We start from the raw sequence: 21,441 nt of genomic DNA, 5'->3' as shown, positions 1-21,441 counted from the left end.
TGACATCTGACCTCTGACCATTCTGCAGTTCGTAACGTTCTGAAACATTTCAAATCTCTTCGGTTTCCCGACAGGATCTGGTAACTTAAGATGCGTCGTGGGCTAACTGAGCTAACTGAGCTAACTGGGCTAACTGAGCTAACTGAGCTAACTGAGCTAACTGAGCTAACTGAGCTAACTGAGCTAACTGAGCTAACTGGGCTAACTGAGCTAACTGAGCTAACTGGGCTAACTGAGCTAACTGAGCTAACTGGGCTAACTGAGCTAACTGAGCTAACTGGGCTAACTGAGCTAACTGAGCTAACTGGGCTAACTGAGCTAACTGAGCTAACTGGGCTAACTGAGCTAACTGAGCTAACTGAGCTAACTGGGCTAACTGAGCTAACTGAGCTAACTGGGCTAACTGAGCTAACTGAGCTAACTGGGCTAACTGAGCTAACTGAGCTAACTGGGCTAACTGAGCTAACTGGGCTAACTGAGCTAACTGAGCTAACTGAGCTAACTGAGCTAACTGAGCTAACTGAGCTAACTGAGCTAACTGGGCTAACTGAGCTAACTGGGCTAACTGAGCTAACTGAGCTAACTGGGCTAACTGGGCTAACTGCTGAATACCTCTATATCACAAATGTACATTTGATAAGGAAGTAAGCTAGCTAGCTATGATTGGAAACCTTACTACCTAGTTAACTAGTCACTAACTTGGTGACATTAGCGTAGCGAATTACGCATGACATTAGCATGCTAGCAGGTGTTCAACCTTAAGGTTGTTGCAGGCTCACTAGTCAGCTACAGCTTTTATGTTGGCATGGCCATTTTATATTACAGTAAATGTTGCTCCCAGAATGCACCAGACTGATGCATATAAATTTGAACAGGTACAACCTGTTCTTCTGGAGGAGCCGTCATGCCAAATTATGTCCGCCTGCCAAAATGTGTCCGGGGTTGATGTAATAATGTCTTTCGAATGCCGTTGCTATGCCGACGGCCCGTCGCGCCGAGGCTGGCATTCCATAAACTCTACCGCTCGGTGTGTGTTCACTACTTTTTATTTATTTATTTATTTTTTAAATTTGTTTTTCAGATTTTATCCCTTTTTCACCCAATTTGGTATCCAATTGAACCCAACCTAGCATCCAATTATCCCCTGCCTATTGCGAAGGATCCGCCGCACGACCCCGTGGCCGGCAGCCCCAGAGGAGATCGCCAGGCAGACTAGCTGACTGGCTCCTCGAGCCCAGCACCGTTATTCCGGCACCCCGGGGCCGCTGTAGCGCGACGGATCCTTGTCCGGAAATATTCCTATACCGCCCTCGGGAGCGGCCGCTCAATATACCGCTCCCTGTGTGTGCCCCAGCCATATCCGGGTCTGGCGAGCTGGGATTCGATCCCAGTCCCCGGTGGGCAGCTTGCACTAGTGGCCAGTGCTTAGACCGCTACACCACCGCGGGGCAGGGTGTGTGTTCACTACTAATCACCTCTCCCTCTCCTCTCTCTTCTCTTCTTTAGCTCAGCAAGTAAATACGCTTGGCTGCTGTTGACTGGAGTTTCTTGCGCCTGTGCAGTGGGGTAAGAAGTGTGTGTGTGTGTGTGTGTCTGTCTGTGTGCGTGTGTGTGTGTCTGTCTGTCTGTGTGTCTGTCTGTGTGTCTGTTTGTGTGTGTGTCTGTGTGTTCCCAGGGTGAAGTACATGGGTGTGTTGACTATGGATGGGAATTGATAAGCTGTTATCGATACCATTATCGGTCCGATTCTTTCTCGATTTCTGCTACATTTTCTCTGTGGAAATAAAGTAGGCTAGATTAGATTATCTCCAGTCTCTGAACACATTTTCAATAAAACTAAATAAAATAATGGAAAATAAATCGAATGGTCTGTAATTACAGCTCGGCTTCTTATATCATCGACCTTTTCGATTGTTAAGTGGTGACGTGTTTCCGGGTCCAACGTTGGCTGAGGCGCTCTCTTCAAAATGCCTCAGTAATAATAATAATTAATTATATTTATATACCGCTTTTCCGAGGCTCAAAGATGCTGACAATATGGGAAAAACGGGAAAGTGCTGCTGTGTCCCTTGTTGTATGAATAGATCCCAGTCTAAAAAACTATTGAACTGTCATTCTACCGCTTTAGTACACTGTTACTCTGGTGCTTTAGTACACTGGTACTCTGGTGCTTTAGTACACTGGTACTCTGGTGCTTTAGTACACTGGTGCTCTGGTGCTTTAGTACACTGGTACTCTGGTGCTGTAGTACACTGGTACTCTGGTGCTTTAGTACACTGGTACTCTGGTGCTTTAGTACACTGGTACTCTGGTGCTTTAGTACACTGGTACTCTGGTGCTTTAGTACACTGGTACTCTGGTGCTTTAGTACTTTGTTACTCTGGTGCTTTAGTACACTGGTACTCTGGTGCTTTAGTACACTGGTACTATTGTGCTTTAGTACACTGGTACTCTGGTGCTTTAGTACACTGGTACTCTGGTGCTTTAGTACACTGGTACTCTGGTGCTTTAGTACACTGGTACTCTGGTGCTTTAGTACACTGGTACTCTGGTGCTTTAGTACACTGGTACTCTGGTGCTTTAGTACACTGGTACTCTGGTGCTTTAGTACACTGGTACTCTGGTGCTTTAGTACACTGGTACTCTGGTGCTGTAGTACACTGGTACTCTGGTGCTTTAATACACTGGTACTCTGGTGCTTTAATACACTGGTACTCTGGTGCTTTAATACACTGGTACTCTGGTGCTTTAATACACTGGTACTCTGGTGCTTTAATACACTGGTACTCTGGTGCGGGGAATTCTTTATTTGGACCCGGAAATGGCAAAACTTTAAAAATTGCAGACTTAACAACCGAATAGGTGTCGCTGTAGTTGTTGAGTTGTTGAGCTTACCTATGTTCTGCTGCTGTGTGTGTGTGTGTGTGTGTGTTCCCAGGGTGAAGTACATGGGTGTGTTGACCTACGGCCTGCTGCTGTGTGTGTGTGCTGTCCACAGCTGGAAGCTGATTGGAGACACGACCCTGAGCCATGTGAGTCTGAGCCTAACCCCCTCCTCATGTAGGGTTAGAGCCTCCTCATGTAGGGTTAGAGTCTCCTCATGTAGGGTTAGAGTCTCCTCATGTAGGGTTAGAGTCTCCTCATGTAGGGTTAGAGTCTCCTCATGTAGGGTTAGAGTCTCCTCATGTAGGGTTAGAGTCTCCTCATGTAGGGTTAGAGTCTCCTCATGTAGGGTTAGAGTCTCCTCATGTAGGGTTAGAGTCTCCTCATGTAGGGTTAGAGTCTCCTCATGTAGGGTTAGAGTCTCCTCATGTAGGGTTAGAGTCTCCTCATGTAGGGTTAGTCTCCTCATGTAGGGTTAGAGTCTCCTCATGTAGGGTTAGAGTCTCCTCATGTAGGGTTAGAGTCTCCTCATGTAGGGTTAGAGTCTCCTCATGTAGGGTTAGAGTCTCCTCATGTAGGGTTAGAGTCTCCTCATGTAGGGTTAGAGTCTCCTCATGTAGGGTTAGAGTCTCCTCATGTAGGGTTAGAGCCTCCTCATGTAGGGTTAGAGTCTCCTCATGTAGGGTTAGGGTCTCCTCATGTAGGGTTAGAGTCTCCTCATGTAGGGTTAGAGTCTCCTCATGTAGGGTTAGAGTCTCCTCATGTAGGGTTAGAGTCTCCTCATGTAGGGTTAGAGTCTCCTCATGTAGGGTTAGAGTCTCCTCATGTAGGGTTAGGGTCTCCTCATGTAGGGTTAGAGTCTCCTCATGTAGGGTTAGAGTCTCCTCATGTAGGGTTAGAGTCTCCTCATGTAGGGTTAGAGTCTCCTCATGTAGGGTTAGGGCCTCCTCATGTAGGGTTAGAGTCTCCTCATGTAGGGTTAGAGTCTCCTCATGTAGGGTTAGAGTCTCCTCATGTAGGGTTAGAGTCTCCTCATGTAGGGTTAGAGTCTCCTCATGTAGGGTTAGAGTCTCCTCATGTAGGGTTAGGGCCTCCTCATGTAGGGTTAGGGCCTCCTCATGTAGGGTTAGGGTCTCCTCATGTAGGGTTAGGGCCTCCTCATGTAGGGTTAGAGTCTCCTCATGTAGGGTTAGAGCCTCCTCATGTAGGGTTAGGGTCTCCTCATGTAGGGTTAGAGTCTCCTCATGTAGGGTTAGAGTCTCCTCATGTAGGGTTAGAGCCTCCTCATGTAGGGTTAGAGTCTCCTCATGTAGGGTTAGAGTCTCCTCATGTAGGGTTAGAGTCTCCTCATGTAGGGTTAGAGTCTCCTCATGTAGGGTTAGAGTCTCCTCATGTAGGGTTAGAGTCTCCTCATGTAGGGTTAGAGTCTCCTCATGTAGGGTTAGAGTCTCCTCATGTAGGGTTAGAGTCTCCTCATGTAGGGTTAGAGTCTCCTCATGTAGGGTTAGAGTCTCCTCATGTAGGGTTAGAGTCTCCTCATGTAGGGTTAGAGTCTCCTCATGTAGGGTTAGAGTCTCCTCATGTAGGGTTAGAGTCTCCTCATGTATGGTTAGAGTCTCCTCATGTAGGGTTAGAGTCTCCTCATGTAGGGTTAGAGCCTCCTCATGTAGGGTTAGAGTCTCCTCATGTAGGGTTAGAGTCTCCTCATGTAGGGTTAGAGTCTCCTCATGTAGGGTTAGAGTCTCCTCATGTAGGGTTAGGGTCTCCTCATGTAGGGTTAGAGTCTCCTCATGTAGGGTTAGAGTCTCCTCATGTAGGGTTAGAGCCTCCTCATGTAGGGTTAGAGTCTCCTCATGTAGGGTTAGAGTCTCCTCATGTAGGGTTAGGGTCTCCTCATGTAGGGTTAGGGTCTCCTCATGTAGGGTTAGGGTCTCCTCATGTAGGGTTAGGGTCTCCTCATGTAGGGTTAGAGTCTCCTCATGTAGGGTTAGAGTCTCCTCATGTAGGGTTAGGGCCTCCTCATGTAGGGTTAGTCTCCTCATGTAGGGTTAGAGTCTCCTCATGTAGGGTTAGAGTCTCCTCATGTAGGGTTAGAGTCTCCTCATGTAGGGTTAGAGTCTCCTCATGTAGGGTTAGAGTCTCCTCATGTAGGGTTAGAGTCTCCTCATGTAGGGTTAGAGTCTCCTCATGTAGGGTTAGAGTCTCCTCATGTAGGGTTAGAGTCTCCTCATGTAGGGTTAGAGTCTCCTCATGTAGGGTTAGAGCCTCCTCATGTAGGGTTAGAGTCTCCTCATGTAGGGTTAGAGTCTCCTCATGTAGGGTTAGAGTCTCCTCATGTAGGGTTAGAGTCTCCTCATGTAGGGTTAGGGTCTCCTCATGTAGGGTTAGGGTCTCCTCATGTAGGGTTAGAGTCTCCTCATGTAGGGTTAGGGCCTCCTCATGTAGGGTTAGAGTCTCCTCATGTAGGGTTAGGGTCTCCTCATGTAGGGTTAGAGTCTCCTCCTCATGTAGGGTTAGAGTCTCCTCATGTAGGGTTAGTCTCCGCATGTAGGGTTAGAGTCTCCTCATGTAGGGTTAGAGTCTCCTCATGTAGGGTTAGTCTCCTCATGTAGGGTTAGAGTCTCCTCATGTAGGGTTAGGGTCTCCTCATGTAGGGTTAGTCTCCTCATGTAGGGTTAGAGTCTCCTCATGTAGGGTTAGAGTCTCCTCATGTAGGGTTAGAGTCTCCTCATGTAGGGTTAGTCTCCTCATGTAGGGTTAGAGTCTCCTCATGTAGGGTTAGAGTCTCCTCATGTAGGGTTAGTCTCCTCATGTAGGGTTAGAGTCTCCTCATGTAGGGTTAGAGTCTCCTCATGTAGGGTTAGAGTCTCCTCATGTAGGGTTAGAGTCTCCTCATGTAGGGTTAGAGTCTCCTCATGTAGGGTTAGAGTCTCCTCATGCTGTCTGGTGAACCTTGGTGCTGTCTGGTGAACCTTGGTGCTGTCTGGTGAACCTTGGTGCTGTCTGGTGAACCTCGGTGCTGTCTGGTGAACCTTGGTGCTGATGTGTGACCTGCCCCTCCCTCCCTCCCTCCAGAGGGCGGTGGTGGGTCAGCTGGTCTCCAGGCTGGGCTGTCTGCTGCTCCTCCCCCCCCTCCTCTACGTCTCCTTCTTCTACGCCCACCTGAGCCTCCTCACACACTCCGGCCCCCACGACCACATGATGACCCCAGGCTTCCAGGCCAGCCTGAAGGTACACACACACACACACACACTATACACACACACTATACACACACTATACACACACTATACACACACACACACTATACACACACCCACACACTATACACACACACACACACACACACACACACACACTATACACACACACACACACACTATACACACACTATACACACACACACACACACACACACACACACTATACACACACTATACACACACTATATACACACTCACACACACTATATACACACACACACTCACCACACACACACACTGTATACACACACACACATATATATATATATATATACACACACACTATATACACACACTATATATACACACACACACACCAGGGACGTGCCGTCCATATAAGCAGAGTAAGCAGTGCTTACCCAACGGGAAAAAAAAAAGGACCGTGAAAATATTAAAATAAAAGTGCATGTAACCGTTTGTTTGTTTTCATTAAAAGAGTCGTATTTTAGGTCCCAGGGCAGCAGGAGTCATTCATTTTGACGTTGCATTTTTAGCGCCACCTGCAGGAGTGAAGCACTCCCTACTCTGCTGTGCATATAAGCACTCCTCTCTCTGCTTTCCCTCGCGTACATTCGAATGCGTGAAAATGTCTTTTTTATTTTTTTCCGATGCCTCAGCCCGCTGTTTAATGTGACCAGGGGAAGCATGCTTACAGCCAATCAGAGTAGGTCTTTCATTCCGATAAGAGCTACTGATTGGCTCTTATCACTTTCAAGTTCACTTAACATTTCACCTCTCGCCCGGCAGAATAGCTTATGCCAGGTAGCTCAAACGATCTAAATAATAATAATAAATAAGGATAACTTGCTTGATTTTGTGAATATGGACATTACTGTCAGCGACCTAAAGGGATTTCGTAGACTGGACTGGACTGGAAAAACACAACTACTGGCTAAAGGCCGCCCGGCCGCCCGCTCACCGATGTTCACACTCAGAAAGGGAGAGTCGCCAGCGGCTACAGCAAGCCTGGTATGAGCGGTTTATATGATGTATATGATTCGCGAGGCTGGTGGCGATCTGTGCTTGTTTATATGGTTTGAGTACTTTGAGAGGGAGGGTCTGTGATGTGATGTCAAGTGCCTGTGTGACAAAGTGTGAAAAGAAAGTGTGTTGTGAGTTTACTATGGAGGATGGAAACGGTGTGTGTCTGTGTTGTGCGTGTGCGATGTTGAAACTGGACTTGTAGATTTCAGTAGGTTGGCTACTTGAAAAGATCTTTGAACAATGAGCACCCCTGATATAGTCGAAACTGGCAACTGTTTTTTTTTTTGGTAATCTGATCACCAAGTGACACTACAGTTTATTAGCGGGTTCTAGGGCACCAAAATTGCATTTCCTTGAAACTGCGTTCACTGATAGCGTGTATGTGTAATTACGTGTATTTCTATATCTTATGCTTACCCAATCTAAAAGCTCACGGCACGTGCCTGACACACACACACACACAGAGAGACACAACAACATTCAAACATTCAGGGTCATCCCTCTGAGGTGTGTGTATGGTGTGTGTGTGTGTGTGTGTGTGTGTGTGTGTGTGTGTGTGTGTGTGTGTGTGTATGGTGTGTGTGTGTGTGTGTGTGTATGGTGTGTGTGTGTGTGTGTGTGTATGGTGTGTGTGTGTGTGTGTGTGTGTGTGTGTATGGTGTGTGTGTGTGTGTGTATGGTGTGTGTGTGTGTGTGTATGGTGTGTATGGTGTGTGTGTGTGTATGGTGTGTGTGTGTGTGTGTGTGTATGGTGTGTGTGTGTGTGTGTGTGTATGGTGTGTGTGTGTGTGTGTGTATGGTGTGTATGGTGTGTGTGTGTGTGTGTATGGTGTGTGTGTGTGTGTGTGTGTGTATGGTGTGTATGGTGTGTATGGTGTGTGTGTGTGTGTGTGTGTGTGTGTGTGTGTATGGTGTGTGTGTATGGTGTGTGTGTGTGTGTGTGTGTATGGTGTGTGTGTGTGTGTGTGTGTGTGTGTATGGTGTGTATGGTGTGTGTGTGTGTGTGTGTGTGTGTGTGTGTGTGTGTGTGTGTGTGTAGGGGGGTCTCTCCAGCATCGTACAGGGTCAGCCCTCCCTGGTGGCGTTTGGATCCCAGGTGACGCTCCGCTCTGCCTCCGGCCAGCCCCTCCCCTGCTGGCTCCACTCCCACAAGGTCAACTACCCAATCAGGTGAGCCCCCCCCAACCGTCCAACTCCTCCAGGGGTCACAGGCAGACAGGCCAGAGACTAAAGGCCAGTCACCATCTATAGAGAGATATATAGAGTGTTGTTAACACAGGGTTAGGGTTAGGTTAGGGTTCAGTTAGGGTTAGGTTAGGGTTAACAGTGTTTCCTCCAGGAATTTTTACCATGGTGGCGGGTAGTGCTGACCGATTTTTTCGCGTGCACGCGCATGAAACGCGCACGCGCGCTCAAAACAACGACGTCATTTCAGCCAAAACTCGAAAATAAAATGTTTTCCTGTAAATTAAAAACAAGGGTAGTCCGTCCGTCCGTCCCTCTCTGGAATGGAATGGAATGGACTTTATTTGTCATTGCTACAGTACAGGTACCAGACAACGAAATGGTCCATTAAATAAAATGACACGGTTCAAATGTTCACGCCGGCAGTCCGGCTCTCACACATACTGGCAGCGTCCCGGTCTGACTTAGCTCTCGTTTGTGCACGGCTTTCTTTCTTTCCTTCCTTCCTTCCTTCCTTCCTTTATGTGAAGTGGCCGGTCCCGGGCACAGCTGCCTCGCATCCGCTCAACGAGCCCGGCGGTTCGGTGCTGCGCTGATTAGCGGATGCGGGACAGCTGTGTGAGCGGATCGCTCCATCTCTCATCTTGATGAAGATGAATGATCTTTATTGTCATTGTAACAGGTACAACGTAATTTAAATGAGGAATCACAAAACAGTTTTGCAAGCGCGTCGCTTCGCGCTTGTGGGTGTGTCTAGCGCTGTGAAGGTCTGAAAAGCGGCCTAAATTTTTTTTTTTTTTTGGTTGAGAAATCTGCATGGTGGCGGAGGAAATTCCATGGTGGCGGACCGCCACGATGAAATGCATGTAGAGGAAACACTGGTTAAGTTAGGGTTAGGCATTATGAGCCTGAGCACAGATGAGTGTTCCTGCTACGACTATGACAGATGATTCACTTCCTCAGACTAACTGGTTTGCTGTCAGTCACTTTGGAACAAAGCGTCTAAATGTCAATCATGTCCCCAGGTGACCTGATCCGAGGAATGTCCCTACCTGATGCATACCTGTCACCATGACAACGCCAGTTGGGCCTCAAATCCTTTTGCACGCAAAGGTCATGACCTTTCCCCAGAGGCCTAGGGGATCTCTGGGAACCACGGCAGTCAGCATGAACAGGATAGGTGTCTGGCGTTGTCATGGTGACAGGTATGCATCAGGTAGGGACATTCCTTGTATCATGGAAACAAGTTGATCAGGTCACCTGGGGACATGATTGACATTTAGACGCCTTGTTCCAAAGTGACTGACAGCAAACCAGTTAGTCTGAGGAAGTGAATCATCTGTCATAGTCGTAGCAGGAACACTCATCTGTGCTCTGGCTCATAATGCCTAACCCTAACTGAACCCTACCCTAACCCTAACTGAACCCTACCCCTGGTGTGTGTTGTTGCCATGGTGACAGGGATGAGGGTTGACGGGTGTGTTGTTGCCGTGATGACAGGTACGAGGGCGGCCGAGGCTCCTCCCACCAGCAGCAGGTCACATGTTACCCGTTCAAAGACGTCAACAACTGGTGGATCGTCAAAGACCCCAACAGGTAACCATGGTAACCCTAACCCTCCTCCTGCTGTTGATGATGTTGATGATGATGATGATGATGATGTTGATGTTGCTGATGTTGTTGATCTCCAGACAGGATGTGGTTGTGAGCAGTCCGCCCCGCCCTGTTCGCCATGGTGACATCGTCCAGCTGCTTCATGGGATGACGTCACGCTTCCTCAACACGTACTGACCTTTTTTACCCTGCTGCACCTAGCCTTAGCCTCCTTTACCCTGCTGCACCTAGCCTTAGCCTCCTTTACCCTGCTGCACCTAGCCTTAGCCTCCTTTACCCTGCTGCACCTAGCCTTAGCCTCCTTTACCCTGCTGCACCTAGCCTTAGCCTCCTTTACCCTGCTGCACCTAGCCTTAGCCTCCTTTACCCTGCTGCACCTAGCCTTAGCCTCCTTTACCCTGCTGCACCTAGCCTTAGCCTCCTTTACCCTAGCCTCCTTTAGCCTGGCCTTTAGCATAGCCTCCTTTAGCATAGCCTTTAGCATAGCACAGGGGTCGGCAACCCGCGGCTCCGGAGCCGCATGCGGCTCTTTTGCCCATCTTCAGTGGCTCCCTGTGGCTTTGACCACAAATGGAAATTAACAACGATTATTTATTTTTTACGTTGCCGCGGTGTCTCTCCTTGAACTCCAACTCCCTGCTTACTCTGTAATGTTGTACGAGGGCCAATAGGATTCGGATATGTTGGCACATGACTAGTATTTTGACTGGACCCAACATGAGACTGGATGTGCCAGGTTTTTTTCAAGAGTAGACCTATATCCACAGGGATTGACGAAGTACTGCGGCAGGCAAAGCAAGAAACTATCCACATTGTCTACAACTTTGTGGCTAGATTTATAGACGGACATCGGCGACACACATCGATGAACGGGAGCTTCCCGGTGAGCGCTATTTGCCTACTTTTAAATGCAAAAAGCGGCTTGTCTTTAGCTCAAACCGTTTCCGAATTATGAACTTCTAAAGAAGGTATGATATTTGGGAGCGCCGGCGTTCCTGTGGGTCTGAGAGGGTTTAACTTAAAATAGTGAAAAGAGGACGAGGGAGGCTAGTTTTCATTTGGTACTGTAGTCTACAGTCTGTAGATTTGTCTATTTTTTGGCTCACGATCTCTTGGTTTGCTCACTTCCTCCGGATGAAATTACAAACTTATCCATATTTTTTCTCAGGCTAGTATAGCCAGATAAAAGTACCAACCCACTTGTTAAAAGGCACCAGAATACACGAAATTGCATCTACTCTGTTAAAAAAATGTTTGGGGGGAACCCCCCAGACCCCCTTTACGCTATCCTAGTGTTTCACTTTTGTAAAGCACAATACGTTTGCATTCGGTTGTATGCATATGTGCTAAGGCTTATGTATTTGTAGCCTACTATTTTGATAGTAGGCTAATATATAGACACTTACAGCATGTGTTGCCTTCATTATAAGGCTTATATAAGCAGGGGTGCACATAACTTTTTGGGGCCAGTGCTCAGAGGAGCACCTAGGGATGCGACCCGTCCCACAGGATGGATAAAAAAGGGATACATGGATAACTTATATTAGCAAAACGACATGTATTCATAAATAAAGATGAACGAACAAATGATTGTGTGCAAAACAAAAGAAACAAATGCAAAATCAAATGACTGCTCTTTAAGCATGAAAGTCTGTCAGACTCCTTTAAATACAATGACATCAACTGACATCTCTTTAAGCACTAACTGAATGTCTGTTCATTAAACACACTGAAATAAACGGACATCTCTTAAAGCACTGATCTGTTCTGTAAACACTGAAATCAACTTTTCAACAAAAAGTTACAGACTAAGCATTTATTTATGCTACAAGCTTAATCATCATCATCACTGCTCTCTTGACTGCTGTTATCACTGTCCTCAATTTCAACCATGGTAGAGGATGTTGTAGGCTATCACTTTAAATAGCTCATTATTTTGATTGTGCAACAAAGTCTTTTTTTTTTCTTTTTTCTAATAGAATTCCCAACCATATTCCCTGGGTCAGGGGTCTAGGTGCGATAATGAAGCTGTAAAACAAACGTCTGAACGTTTGAAAGCTTCAGAGAAAAGAAACGTGAAGTCCCTTGGTGTTGTTTTTCCTTTTAGCGACGAGTCGTTTGGGGCTGAATTTTCACGTGGCGGCGTGATAACCGTGCGATACGCGATACGCGGAATGAAAGTACGAGTTACGATACTTTCCGAATGTTTTCGTGAGGGGAGTCGCCGTGGTCGTCGTCGGTCGACTGTTGTGATGGATTACTCGTCGGGCCTTCGGCTGAGGGGACGGCAAATAGTTACTTAGTGGGGCTTGCTTCTTGGACATTTTGACGGCTCGTCGGGTGCCTCAGTGATGCAGCAGTCAGCAGCTGGATTTTGAGGAAGTAAATTCCTCTCCCAGCGCTTCCAGCTGTTGGTGCGCCAGAGCGCGTTCATGCAGCTGATCTGCCGCGCAGCATGCATTTTGGCGACGCATGCACACTGGCGCACCAGTTGTGTGCACCCCTGTATATAAGGCTTTACATTTTTTGCGGCTCCAGACAGATTCGTTTTTTTGTTTTTTGGTCCAATATGGCTCTTTCAACATTTAAGGTTGCCGACCCCTGGCATAGATGATGATGATGAAAACCTTTATTGTCCCCAATGGGGACATTTTGTTGTCAAACAGCTTAGTTAGGGCAGACAGAAAACATTCAATAAATACATAGATAAAACAGTGCAGGCTCAATAAGTAAAAAGTTCCAAGTTCCAAAGTTCCAGCTCCAGGTCTCCCCCACCCTGCAGGGCCTGGTTGTAGAGTCGGAGTGCAGCTGGAACAAAGGACTGTCCAAATATTTTTGTACTTTGACGGGGGAGAACAAATCTGTGGCTGAACTTGCTCCTCATCCCCGCCAGCTCGCAGTACATCGGGTGGGAGGGATTGGCCAGCATGGCCGCCAGTTTTTTCCCCATCCTCTGTTCTGCCACCACCTCTAGGCTGTCCAGCCCGGTCCCCACCACAGAGCTGGCCTTCTTCACCAGTTTGTTTAGCTTCGCAGCATCCCTGGCACAGATGTTTCCACCCCAGCAGGCCACGGCGAAGAACAGAACGCTGGCAACCACCGACTGATAAAACATTCGCAGCAGCTTGTTGCAGACGCCGAAAGACCTCAGCCTTCTCAGGAAAAACAGTCTGCTCTGCCCTTTCCTGAGAAGAGCCTCGGTGTTGTCAGTCCAGTCCAGTTTGTTATTCATTTGTACTCCCAGGTACCTGTAGGAGTCCACCCTTTCGACTTCCACCCCCTTGATGGTGATGGGGGCTGGGGTCCTTCTCTTCCTCCTAAAATCCACCACCAACTCCTTTGTTTTGCTGGTGTTAAGCAAAATGTAGTTGGTGTCGCACCACTGCACAAAGCTCTCCACCAGGGCCCTGTACTCCTCATCCCTGTCGTCTGTGATGTAACCGACGATAGAGGAGTCGTCAGAAAACTTCTGCAGGTGGCACTGGTCGGAGCTAAACTGGAAGTCGGAGGTATAGAGGGTGAAGAGAAAGGGTGACAGAACAGTTCCCTGGGGGGCACCGGTGTTGCACACCACCACCTCAGACTGACAGCCCTGCAGTCTCACATACTGACGCCTGTCTGTGAGGTAGTTGTGGATCCAAGCCGTCAGGGAGTCCTCCACACACATCACTGCTAGTTTGTCAGCCAGCAGTGATGGCTTGATGGTGTTAAATGCACTGGAGAAGTCGAAGAACATGGTCCTCACCATGCTCTGTGGCCTCTCCAGGTGTGTGTAGGCCCTGTGCAGCATGTAAATGATGGCATCCTCCACCCCAATGCTCTCCTGGTATGCAAACTGCCGGGGGTCCAGGAAGTCCTTCACCTGGGGCTTAAGGTGTTGCAGCACTAGCCTCTCCAGGATCTTCATGACCTGTGGTGTCAGGGCGACAGGTCTGTAGTCGTTTGGGGTGCTGGGCCGTCCCTTCTTTGGCACTGGGACGATGCAAGAGGTCTTCCAGAGCTGTGGCACCCTCCTCAGTCTTAGAGATAGACTGAAGAGATGTTGGAATGTGTCCGCCAGCTCTCCAGCACACACCTTCAGAACCCTGGGGTTGATGTTGTCTGGACCTCTGGACTTGTTCACATTCACCCTGGAGAGCTGCCTTCTCACCTGCTCAGATGTTATAAAGCTGTGAGTACCGGTGTCTCCAGGTGTGAAGCATGCTCCCTGGCTCCTGGTGTTGGTAAGGGGAGGCAATTGCTGCTGGGGTGTGAGGGGGTCAGGGGGAGTGGGGGCTACTGTTGCCAGGGGTGCGGTACATTGGAGAGGGGAGGAGAGGGTCGGGGGCTGTGGGGGGTGACAGGGGGATGGTTGGTCAAACCTGTTAAAGAAGCAGTTCAGGTCATCCGCCTGCTCTCGGGTCCCCTCCACATAGCCTTCCCCCTAGCCTGGTGTTGAGGGTTGTGGGGTGAAACCTGTGTTGAGGGTTGTGGGCGGAGTCTAACCTGTGTGCTGTCATAGTGGTGTTGAGGGTTGTGGGCGGAGTCTAACCTGTGTGATGTCATAGTGGTGTTGAGGGTTGTGGGCGGAGTCTAACCTGTGTTGAGGGTTGTGGGCGGAGTCTAACCTGTGTTGAGGGTTGTGGGCGGAGTCTAACCTGTGTTGAGGGTTGTGGGCGGGGTCTAACTTGTGTTGAGGGTTGTGGGCGGGGTCTAACCTGTGTGATGTCATAGGCACGATGTGGCCGCTCCTGTGAGCCCCCACGCCCAGGAGGTTTCTGGGTACATCGACTTCAACGTGTCCATGCCCGCCCAGACCCTGTGGAGAGTGGTGAGACACACACACACACACACACACTACACTTCCACACACACACACACACTACACTTCCACACACACACACACACACACTACACTTCCACACACACACACTACACTTCCACACACACACACACTACACACACACACTACACTTCCACACACACACACTACACTTCCACACACACACACTACACACACACACTACACTTCCACACACACACACTACACTTCCACACACACACACACACACACACACACACACTACACTTCCACACACACACACTACACGTCCACACACACACACTACACTTCCACACACACACACACACACTACACTTCCACACACACACTACACTTCCACACACACACACACACCCACACACTACACTTCCACACACACACACTACACTTCTAACAGACTTGTAACAGGCGTGTGTGTGTAGGATGTGGTGGGGGCGGAGCCAGGAGCGGCGTGGAGGACCATCGAGTCTGAGGTCCGTCTGGTTCACCTCAACACCTCCGCTGTCCTGAAGGTACGCTGACCCCTGACCCCTAGCCCCTAACACTTATACAATTTCAACGTGAGTCGATTTGACCGTGGAAACGACCGTAGCTCTACGTCAGGTATTGACTTGACGTACGCACATTACCTACTGGTTATACAGAGTTATTACAGGCATGTGAGCCACACTGCCTACTGTAATTCATGCGAAGTGAGAACGTGGCTCGTAATAAAATTAACGAGACAGAGAGAGAGAGAGAGAGAGACAGACAGACAGACAGACAGACAGACAGACAGACAGACAGAGACACAGAGAGAGACGGACGGGGGACGGGAGACGGACGGACGGACGGGTGTGTGACAGTGTTTGATGTGACGAAGAGCTCTCCTGTTGATAACTAAGATGCTACTTTCTGTGTGTGTATGGTGTGTGTGTGTGTATGTATGGTGTGTGTGTGTGCAGCTGAGCGGGGCGGGCCTGCCCTCCTGGGGGTTCCAGCAGAGGGAGGTGGTGGGGGACAGCAAGGCCCTGGGGGCGGGGGGCGGCGGGTGGACCGTGGAGGAACACCGCTACGGACGCAGTAGGTCACCATGACGACCACACAGACACACACACACACACAGCCACCACACAGTTGGAAGCGATAATGCAGTAAGTTATCTCAAAATGTAACGTTATTGCATCGTTTCTCAATGGGGGCGTTCAGACAGTGTTGTTTGCCGCAAATGAACACGGAGTGTAACGTTATGCTTGCTATGATCAGATTCAGATCATCATCGCCTACTTTGGTAATAAGTGTCTATGGTCGCTGCTGTTAGTGTTGCCACCTGTTTTATCATGTTTCTTGTGTATCAGCCAGTACCTAGCCGCTGATGTATGAATGTTTGTGTGTTAACGTCAGTAGCCAAATATTGAACCTCCTTACACAAAATAGATCCCACGGCAGGGTCTAGATGCGGTGTGTGTGTGTGTGTGTCTACGGGGAGGGGGGGCGGGGGGGGGTTCGGATTTGAGGTTCGGCCCTACCCAACCTCAAGGCGTTCCGCAGCCCATGTGCTGTAGCCAACACTCGAATCCAGATCCACATATGAATTGTTACTTGCTAATCTCTCATAATATTTTCTAGATCATTGGAAGATATTTAGTGTTCAAAATACATTGCGGTATATTGTTGTGCTTGCTGGATGGATGTACCCGGCTAATTTGGCTGTTCTAGTGTTAATGACCCCACCCACGGCTGTTCTAGTGTTAATGACCCCACCCACGGCTGTTCTAGTGTTAATGACCCCTCATGGCTGTTCTAGTGTTAATGACCCCTCATGGCTGTTCTAGTGTTAATGACCCCACCCACGACTGTTCTAGTGTTAATGACCCCACCCATGGCTGTTCTAGTGTTAATGACCCCACCCATGGCTGTTCTAGTGTTAATGACCCCACCCACGGCTGTTCTAGTGTTAATGACCCCACCCACGGCTGTTCTAGTGTTAATGACCCCACCCATGGCTGTTCTAGTGTTAATGACCCCACCCACGGCTGTTCTAGTGTTAATGACCCCACCCATGGCTGTTCTAGTGTTAATGACCCCTCATGGCTGTTCTAGTGTTAATGACCCCACCCATGGCTGTTCTAGTGTTAATGACCCCACCCACGGCTGTTCTAGTGTTAATGACCCCTCATGGCTGTTCTAGTGTTAATGACCCCACCCATGGCTGTTCTAGTGTTAATGACCCCACCCATGGCTGTTCTAGTGTTAATGACCCCACCCATGGCTGTTCTAGTGTTAATGACCCCACCCAGGGCTGTTCTAGTGTTAATGACCCCACCCATGGCTGTTCTAGTGTTAATGACCCCACCCATGGCTGTTCTAGTGTTAATGACCCCACCCATGGCTGTTCTAGTGTTAATGACCCCACCCATGGCTGTTCTAGTGTTAATGACCCCACCCATGGCTGTTCTAGTGTTAATGACCCCACCCATGGCTGTTCTAGTGTTAATGACCCCACCCACGGCTGTTCTAGTGTTAATGACCCCACCCATGGCTGTTCTAGTGTTAATGACCCCACCCATGGCTGTTCTAGTGTTAATGACCCCATCCAGGGCTGTTCTAGTGTTAATGACCCCACCCAGGGCTGTTCTAGTGTTAATGACCCCACCCACGGCTGTTCTAGTGTTAATGACCCCACCCACGGCTGTTCTAGTGTTAATGACCCCACCCACGGCTGTTCTAGTGTTAATGACAGTAAATGTAGGGAATACTGTGTAACCAAAAAGAAAAAAATTATACTTGCAATCAAAAGTTCCTCTTTGATTAAATGCACCCTCAATTGCAATAGCAATCTTAACAGTTTATAATAATACAACACCAAATATTATTAATGATTTCAATGAAATATGTTGTGCATATCAAATCAAATTAGCCTCCACGTTACATTTAACATATCACATATAATCAGTATTTCACCCAGTATATTCTTTACTGCTCATTACATGTAGCTGCCCTCTAGTGGCTGAATATAGAATAGCAGTTCAAATCGCGCTGTTTCTCCACTGACCTGATCACAACCACCCAGAGGCCCGGCCACGTCACCATGGTAACAGACTTCTCCTGGCCTTGTGTTACCATGGTAACAGACTTCTCCTGGCCTTGTGTTACCATGGTAACAGACTTCTCCTGGCCTTGTGTTACCATGGTAACAGACTTCTCCCAGGCAGACACACTGTTTATTCTGGACCTGTCAATCAAAGCAGGCAGCATCGTTGGTGACGTCATACAGACTGGCTCACATCCACAACTCTCATTCTATAATACACAACATATCATCATAACAATGTACCTGTCAATCAAAACAACATGCAGACGTCACGTCCGGCAGTAGCAGTCAGAGCCTGCTGGGAGGTATTAGCTGGCTAACATACTGTTGCCAGCTTAACATTCAATTCGACGATTAACATCAAAAATATATAATATATAAAGTTCTCTAACATCTCTAACAGTTTCCGAATTACCTTTCTAACACAATATTATCATTGGTTTCTTCTTTTGGACATTTTACAAATTAATAAATCAGTTTTCCGAAGAGCGCTTTGCAATTTGGACCTTACCGTTGGTTACCGTTGGTGGCTCGTACACACACGGTCCCAAGTCGCGAGCCACGCCAACCAATCAGCAATCACTGAACCAAAACAACTGACAGACAGACACGGGGAATAAACATGTTACACTAGCACATCAATGGACGAAGCTTAATAATAAACACATATTACCTGTTTTTATACTGCATATTATATATTCCTGTTGTAAAGCACTTTGAGCTGCATTTCTTGTATGAAAGGTGCTATATAAATGAAGCTTTACATATTCTTAAATACGTTTATACGAAATCTGCTCTGGTTTCAACGTCATAGAGGCTTTGAAATCGATTAATTTACGTCGAACTGTCAGGTCAAATCTCTACAAACTGTCAACATGGCGGACATTAACATTACCATCATTTCGCTGGCGGAAAACAATGCTAAGCTACCATGTTAACGTTAACATTAGCTAGCTTAATGTTCCTAACTTGAGTGATGTTGACAGTAGTTACTCGTTAACATTGACATTTTCATCTTTTAAAAATGTATTCAAATTAATGTTAATTCATCCCATGTATAAACATGGTTATTACCTGATTTGTTACAGGTAGATGTTGAATAATACTCTAGTCTAGACCAATCAATGCCAGCACATCCCGAGTCATGTGAGTTGTTGTTGATGTTGTTGTTGTTGTTGTTGTTGTCAGGTGAGGAGCAGAAGGACAGGGAGGCGGAGCTTCACTCCCCCACCCACCTGTCCATCAACAGGAAGTCCTTCATGGCCAAGTTCCTGGAGCTGCAGGTAGGTAGGCACCGGTCACCGCGGTAACCCTCACCCTCACCGCGGCAACCGCTTGACACCCGTCTTACTGTTGTTGTGTTGTGTTGCCATGGCAGTGGAAGATGCTGACGGTGAAGCAGGAGGAGTCGGAACACAAGTACAGCTCCTCCCCTCTGGAGTGGGTCACCATGGATACCAACATCGCCTACTGGCTGCACCCCACCAGCAACGTAGGTCAATGTAGATTCATGACGTTCACGTTGTCATGGCGATGTGGTTGGCTGTGGTTGGCCTTGTGTTCTGTTCTGACTGGCTGTTGCCCCGGGTTACAGGCCCAGATCCACCTGATTGGTAACCTGGTGACGTGGAACCTAGCCAACGCCGCGCTTCTGACGTACTGCTGCCTGTTCCTGCTCTACCTGCTGAGGCGGAGGCGTGGCCTGGCCGACCTCTCTGAAGGTACTTGACCCCTGACCCCTGACCCCTAACCCTGACCCCTAACCCTGACCCCTGACCCTGACCCCTAACCCCTAACCCTGACCCCTAACCCTGACCCCTGACCCTGAGGATAACTAAGAGAGGAGGATTTACACTTTGTTGTGATTCTTTTCCTTATATGTTGTATATTCTTGTGTGTTTGTGTGTCTTTGACACTGTAGACCACGACATTCTAATAGATAGACATTCTAATAGATAGACATTCTAATAGATAGACATTCTAATAGATAGACATTCTAATAGATAGACATTCTGATAGATAGACATTCTGATAGATAGACATTCTAATAGATAGACATTCTAATAGATAGACATTCTAATAGATAGACATTCTAATAGATAGACATTCTAATAGATAGACATTCTGATAGATAGACATTCTAATAGATAGACATTCTGATAGATAAACATTCTAATAGATAGACTAACAACCTGGGTAGGACTTTCGGGCACTGCCCTAAACTGGTTTAGATCCTACCTACAGGACAGAAGCTACTATGTCTCCATTGGCAACTTTGTATCTGACCAAATTAAAATGACATGTGGGGTTCCCCAAGGGTCAATCCTTGGCCCTCTGTTGTATGAAATGTGCTGTACAAATAAACTTGCCTTGCCTTGTGTGTAGGGGCGTGGGGGTGGTGTGTGTGTGTTAACTGTGTGTGTGTGTGTGTGTGTTAGGTGCGTGGGGCCAGTGGGGCCAGTCGGGGGTGGTGTGTGTGGGCGGCTGGGCGGTGAACTTCCTGCCGTTCTTCCTGATGGAGAAGACCCTGTTCCTGTACCACTACCTCCCCGCGCTCACCTTCCTCATCCTGCTGCTGCCCGTGGTGCTGGAGCACACACACACTCACCTGCTGGGGTACACACACACACACACACACACACACACACACACACACACACTCACCTGCTGGGGTACACACACACACACACACACACACTCACACACACTCACCTGCTGGGGTACACACACACACACACACACACACACACACACACACACACTCACCTGTTGGGGTACACACACACACACACACACACACTCACCTGCTGGGGTACACACACACACACATACACACACACACACACACTCACCTGTTGGGGTACACACACTCACACACACACTCACCTGCTGGGGTACACACTAGGGATGGCCGGTTTCCAATTATTGAAACCGAAAAACCGTCAGAGAGTAAAACCGCGGTTTTCCGGTTAACCGAAAAATACAGTAAAAAATAAAAAAATAAAAAAAGTACGCCAATTTCAAATAATTGAGCCCTACTGCTACAATACACTCATGTCGAACACCATTAAAACACCGTAAGCACAGTCACAACACATTTAGGCTACTTAGTTTCACAAATATAAGTGGAAAGGCAGACTTTTGTAAGCTACACCATACATGAAAACACATGAACACTTAACACACCAGCTCCGCTGATCCAGGGTGCACGCCTGCACGGAAGATCATCTCTTGGAACAGCGTCTTCATTGAATGAACTGCTTTCTCAATATCTTGGTTCTTAGACAAAGTTTCAGCTGCTGCTCAATGTATTTAAATATTTGAATACTGCTCAATAATCACTGAAATATTAGACTTAGAATTATGCAGTGAACATACTTAAAGCTTTTCATAAAAACCACATGCCGCGAGACTGACTCGTCCTGAACTGTCGTAAGTCAATCAACAAAGAATGCCCCATCAAAATAAAAGTGCCCATGGTAGAGCTGTCAAAATAGAGCTTTCAAAATAAATGTACTAATACAGATAGAGATAAATACAGAACTACCTTTGCGTCACTAAGTGACCGCGTATCTTCTGAGACATGCGTTCTGTCATCACTTTCAGTAGCGCCTTCA

At 47.8% G+C, this 21,441-nt stretch overlaps 1 protein-coding gene across 1 annotated transcript in view; it reads left to right on the top strand.

The window, feature by feature from the left end:
• The window catches only part of pomt1 (protein-O-mannosyltransferase 1), a 29,240-nt gene that overhangs the window by 6,133 nt on the left and 1,666 nt on the right, over positions 1 to 21,441 (top strand). Inside the window, exons 7-19 of the mRNA XM_080530793.1 lie at positions 1,507 to 1,566; positions 2,939 to 3,032; positions 5,959 to 6,114; positions 8,170 to 8,300; positions 9,816 to 9,911; positions 10,007 to 10,099; positions 14,643 to 14,739; positions 15,174 to 15,263; positions 15,696 to 15,813; positions 19,013 to 19,107; positions 19,203 to 19,316; positions 19,419 to 19,545; positions 20,263 to 20,440. Coding sequence (XP_080386919.1) covers positions 1,507 to 1,566; positions 2,939 to 3,032; positions 5,959 to 6,114; positions 8,170 to 8,300; positions 9,816 to 9,911; positions 10,007 to 10,099; positions 14,643 to 14,739; positions 15,174 to 15,263; positions 15,696 to 15,813; positions 19,013 to 19,107; positions 19,203 to 19,316; positions 19,419 to 19,545; positions 20,263 to 20,440 — 1,449 coding nt within the window. The remainder of the gene's footprint in view (positions 1 to 1,506; positions 1,567 to 2,938; positions 3,033 to 5,958; positions 6,115 to 8,169; positions 8,301 to 9,815; positions 9,912 to 10,006; positions 10,100 to 14,642; positions 14,740 to 15,173; positions 15,264 to 15,695; positions 15,814 to 19,012; positions 19,108 to 19,202; positions 19,317 to 19,418; positions 19,546 to 20,262; positions 20,441 to 21,441) is intronic.

Source organism: Nansenia antarctica, assembly GCF_963989245.1.
Source record: "Nansenia antarctica genome assembly, chromosome: 5".
Taxonomy (NCBI): domain Eukaryota; kingdom Metazoa; phylum Chordata; class Actinopteri; order Argentiniformes; family Microstomatidae; genus Nansenia; species Nansenia antarctica.
Note: the sequence above shows the minus strand (reverse complement) of the source record. Positions and strands in the feature narration are given on the sequence as shown.